The sequence below is a fragment of the Rhamphochromis sp. 'chilingali' genome (genome assembly GCF_963969265.1).
Source record: "Rhamphochromis sp. 'chilingali' genome assembly, chromosome: 20".
NCBI classification, from domain to species: Eukaryota; Metazoa; Chordata; class Actinopteri; order Cichliformes; family Cichlidae; genus Rhamphochromis; species Rhamphochromis sp. 'chilingali'.
The window spans coordinates 876,219-881,341 of NC_137947.1; the positions used below are offsets into that span (position 1 = coordinate 876,219).

A 5,123-nucleotide genomic window follows, 5' to 3' on the forward strand; every position below is an offset into this window, starting at 1 on the left:
TGAAAACAGTTCTAAAAGAATTTACTAATGCAGGTTATTTCACGAGTCATCATTAAATCAGGCAATGCTTCATTTCTGTGTGCTGGCGCTCCTGATCCTCGACGCACATCAGCAATATGGACACGTTAGTTAAAACTAAAAGGAAGGAAGGCTGGAGTAAGGAAGGAAAGGAGACAAGGACGCCGCCAAATGGTAGCGGGTCGCGTCCTGCTGTATTCCTTCGACTCCGTTCATCTCTATTCACAGTAAATAGAAGCATGGAGGCTTTGACTCTCGGGAGCTAACAGCGAGCAGCGGGGGGTAAAAACGCTGCCGCATGCGCTCTCGCCTCGACTAAAACACACAGGAAGGAAGCGTGATAGTGGTGAGGCTTTGGCCAGTTGGATTGAACTCATTTTAAGTGAAAGCAAGGTGTGCTGGTGGCGACAGGAGCGGGACAGCCCGCCGTGCAGAGCATGAAGCGGACGGCTGTGGTGGCCAGGCACAATGGCCTCGTCTCTCCGTTGGGGAACAACAACTCTGGAGCTTCTAGCATCGTCTCGCCACCCCATCCGAGAGCTACCAGTATCCCCGCTTCTGCCGACACCGATGCGGGCGGTGGGATGGACGGCCTGCTGGATTTCTCCAAAGGCCCCACCGTTAAAACGGAGCTAGTGTGCAAATGGATTGACCGAACTTCTTCAAGACAGAGGCTTGGGCGGACGGCGACATCCGTCTGCGATCAAACTTTCAGCTCCATGCACGAGCTCGTGGACCACGTCACCACCGAGCATGTAGCTGCGGGACTGGAAAGCCTCAGTCACGTCTGTATGTGGGACGAGTGTATGCGCGGCGGGAAGGCGTTCAAAGCCAAATACAAACTCATTAACCACATTCGCGTGCACACCGGGGAGAAGCCGTTTTCATGCGCATTTCCCAATTGCGGCAAGATGTTCGCACGCTCGGAAAACCTCAAGATCCACACGCGCACGCACACTGGTAAGGGTTCGTGATTGTGTGACTGCTACGAGAGCGCAGATACTGTCATTGCGCTCGCTCAGTCCGTGCCATCCGTCAACACAAGCTTCCTGTCAGGGACCGAGAACACAGCATAATACACAGCGCTCTCCCCTGCTAGGAATCCCCTCCATGTTTACTTGGGCTTAGTTCGGTGTAGATTCACATTAGACTTGAGTGCTCCCTTGTTTCCTCGAGCAGCCACGGTTCTAAACTGCAGCAGAGGAGTCAAGCAAGGTGACAGGCATCAGCACAGGTCAGCACTGAGCTTTAGTTTAGTCCTCAGGACGTGTATGAGCGGTAAACCCGTCCTTGGGCAATGACTATACATCAGTTATTAATCATCAATAACAACAGCGCTTGCTGCGTTTAGGATCTTGAAATCAATAAGCCAGTAAAAGTATAAAAGTCACCAGCTAAACTAGAAACAACCACACAATGCAGAAAACGAGTGCGATGCTGTACCGACATCACGGGCAGGGTAGCGCAGGGCGCTGATTGAAACTGGCTGCATGTGTGACAGATGCTCTGAAACTGCATCCAATAAAAACTGGTACTTACTGGGTGCACCCCCCCCCCCCCCCCCCCCAACAAGCTCTCACACACCTTCATTCATTCATTCTATAGACAAGTGCCACGTCTAACATTCATGCATGCACTCACAATCTAATGGATCAACTTACTCCAGGATGCTTGGACATGCAGGCTGAAGGGGCTGGGGCTCAAGCCACCAGCTCTCTGATTGGTAGAAAAGCTGCTTCTGATGTGAGTCACAGAGGCTCCAGCTAAGTGGTCTGCAGCCGTATAAGTAGCTGAGTGGTCCCACATACATGCAGGTCCATTTTCTGACCATGTCTCTTAAAGATGCTTTATTACCACAACACTGAGTTTATGTTACTGATATAGACTTTTTCTAGGAAGGCCTGTGATGGCATGATGTCACGGTAGAGGCTCTGTACATAGACTGTACATAAAAGATGGACACAGATTCCAGTGAAGCCCGTGTTGGTGTAGCTATAGTGGTGAGGCGAAAAAAGATCAGCACATAGCTTCAAAAACAGGTCTGCCACTGCATTCATCTTTAATACAGTCGATGCTTTTATGTGTGCTTCCAGTTTCCCCAAGACATCACTCCCATTCCCGTTAAAGACAGCATGAAAGCATTAGTACAACTGTGTTTTCAAAAGGAATACAAAACATGCAAATGTTAAAATTTAGCATGTCGTTATCTCTTCTGCTGATAATCATTCATCGTTTTACATTAAGCTAAATCATCCAGTCTTATGTGAAAACAGGGTTTTTTATTAGCTGGTGCTTCCTCGCTGACCCCACTGTGTTTTCTCTTTATCCCAGAAGAAGGTAAAAACCCTGGTGTGTGTCTGTCCTCCCATATGGAAAAGATAAATATAAATCTTATAAAGTTTGTATCTGCCTTGTGTGAAACGTGTATGAAAAGCATACAAAAGTGAAAACAGATATGAGATCCCTTGAAAATTATAGAAATGAAACTTGTATGTTTTGGACACTTCCTAAAACAATATATGAAAGTAATGAGAAAGTGGCCACTTTCATGAGTAAATCATATAAGCTTTATAAGTATATTGTCTTTTTCTTTTCCATATGGGCTCTCACAAGCTGCAGCGTGTCTGCATGGAAGCAGTGAGAGCCTGACCTACACAGCTCTTCTGTCCATTTGGTGCTGCATTAATCAATGTGGTTCCTGACTGTTGATCTAAAACTGCAGCAGATTTTTTGGTTTAAATTTCCTTCTATTTATTACATTTACTGGAGATATTACATTTAAAAACAAAGGGAAGGAATCATGCAGCATCCATAACTTCTCTCCACCATGCTTGACAGAGGATATCAAGCACCATTTGTTCTGCACTCACAGATTTGCTTCTTTTGTAACCAATCGCCTTCTTGTTGGTGATGACTTTCTTCTTCAAAGCTTTCAGTCACCATTCAAGAGCTGCTGTTTTGCTAATTTCTCAATGGATCAACCTTCATTTCTTAAAAAGCAACATCACTCTGCTGAGGTTTGGAAGCTGTTCCCTGACTGGGATGTATGCCTAAAAGCTAAAGGATCACTTCTTCAGCAGCATCATATTTGTTAAACCTGCTTTAACTGTGTGCTCAGTGATGGTTGCTGAACATCGGTCACTGCGTTCCAACTTTGATATGAGTTTTGATTATTTAACCTCCTAAGACCCGAGCTCTTCCACGGCAGCATTTTTAATTTCTCTTTGATATTTGGGCTGATTGGGACCTGATGAATGTAAAAACAAAGAATTACCAGATTTTTTTTTAACCTTATTTTTGTTTTTAAGAAAAATGAGGGCCACACATGAGGATATTCGTTTAACATTTTGATAGAACAGTAGCAGCATAATGTCCTCGTAAGTGGATATCAGGCCCTTGTAGAGCAAAATTGAGTGTTTTGGTCTAAATAACCCAAAATGTGATGTCCACATATGTGGACGCAGGTCCTAGGAGGTTAAAATACGATTCCATTAAATATTTACTGTTCTTTAGAAACAAGTGTCCTTTTTTGGAATAACAATGCTATTTCTCAGCATCACTCCTTTGAACGTGTCCAGTTGAATGTTGGTTTTTCAGGTCCATTCCCTTTGCAAGGCTGATAATTGTGCGTGTGATGTTTGTTTTTCAGGTGAGAAGCCATTCCAGTGTGAGTTTTGCGAGCGGCGCTTTGCCAACAGCAGCGACCGAAAGAAGCACTCGCAGGTCCACACAGCCTCAAAGCCCTACGACTGCAAGGCAGTAGGATGCACCAAGTCTTACACCCACCCCAGCTCCCTGCGCAAACACATGAAGGTTCACATAAAGTCATCACCTACCTCTGAAACCCAGGACCTGTACAATGCCATCCCTCTTCAACTCCAGCAACCTCATCCGGCTGTCCTCGAGCCCCTTGACCTTAAAATGAACCACCTCTCTCCATCACTTACTGACAGAAACACTCATTTTTCTCTGCTGTCCAATCACGAATTGGACCTCCGTTCAGCCAGCGAAGTGGACCATAAGCTGCTGCTACGGAGTTCGTCTCCGGTAGCGATGCCTCTGGATCTCTCTCTTTCAGGCCTGAAGAGCCAGCTGAGCCAGCAGCAGCAGAGCGGCAGGACCCCACGGCGGAGCCAGCGCTCAGTCAACCCAGCCTTACCTCAGTTGTCTAACATTAAGGAGTGGTATGTCTGTACCAGGACTACAGCACCACACTTTCCTCTCCTTCACCCAGACCACATCAAATCAGAACCTAGTGATGACGAGGAGTACGTCACGTAAAGTTGAGGGACTGGTGAAATTTGACTCGCAGAACAGATCTCATATCGTCAGATCCAGGTCGGGCCAGAACAAGCAGCTGCATGGTTCCACATCGGTGGCCCTCGGAGAAGGTCAAAGGGACTGTGTCACATTAAAAATGTGTGGATCAACAGAAACGGCTCAAATGGTGTCCGAAAGGACGGGAGGAACTCCTGATTATGAAACAAAATGTTTTACTGCAAGTTATCAGTCATGGCTAGCTAACCTGAACTAAGATAAGGAGTTAACTTTGTGCAAGTGGATCAGCGAATATTAAAGAGATTTGTGTACATGACGACCTCTAGAGACACGGATCAATGACCAATTCAAGGGCTCCACTTAGGTGAAGCAATTTTAGGGGCCAAGTTGATGGAAAGAGGTTAATGTTTCCTTGATGTCACAGCACCAATGTACACAAGGTAACACGGCAGGACCAAACCAGCAGGTACACAGGGGAGTACTTTATAGTCTCTGTATGCTTCGAGCAGACTGGTTTGTACAACTTTAAAAGGTTGATCTGGAACAGCTGATTCTGCTGTCAGGCCGCCACCTCTGTGGAAGCATACAGAGGTCTTTAGTAACAAACAGAAGTCTGGAAGTATTTGTGAGTTTAATCCAACGTAGCAGAAGTCAGTGAAACTATACTCACGTCCTTGTTTGTACTGAATCTCCCACTGAATCTCGGTTGGATTATGAGTGAGTTAATCTCTTGTGTTTGTTTACACTTCATTTCCAGCACCTCAAGCTTTCAAAAATCTCATGTCCTACACACAATGTGCATCAATAAATCAAGAAAAGAAGTAGAA

The 5,123-nt window shown here is 45.7% G+C and overlaps 1 protein-coding gene across 1 annotated transcript; it reads left to right on the plus strand.

Moving 5' to 3' along the window:
• The first annotated feature begins 229 nt into the window (after positions 1 to 229).
• On the plus strand, positions 230 to 5,123 carry zic2b (zic family member 2 (odd-paired homolog, Drosophila) b). The gene is made up of 2 exons (XM_080869032.1): positions 230 to 978; positions 3,668 to 5,123. The coding sequence occupies exons 1-2, from the start codon at positions 456 to 458 to the stop codon at positions 4,297 to 4,299; spliced, it is 1,155 nt and encodes a 384-aa protein (XP_080725158.1). The 5' UTR covers positions 230 to 455; the 3' UTR covers positions 4,300 to 5,123.

What these genes read in the sequence shown, in the direction of transcription:
- zic2b (XM_080869032.1), top strand. Translation starts at nt 456, where the DNA reads ATGAAGCGGACGGCTGTGGTGGCCAGGCACAATGGCCTCGTCTCTCCG. An exon ending in CCACACGCGCACGCACACTG is followed by an intron (nt 979 to 3,667) that starts GTAAGGGTTCGT and finishes TTTGTTTTTCAG; the next exon opens with GTGAGAAGCCATTCCAGTGT.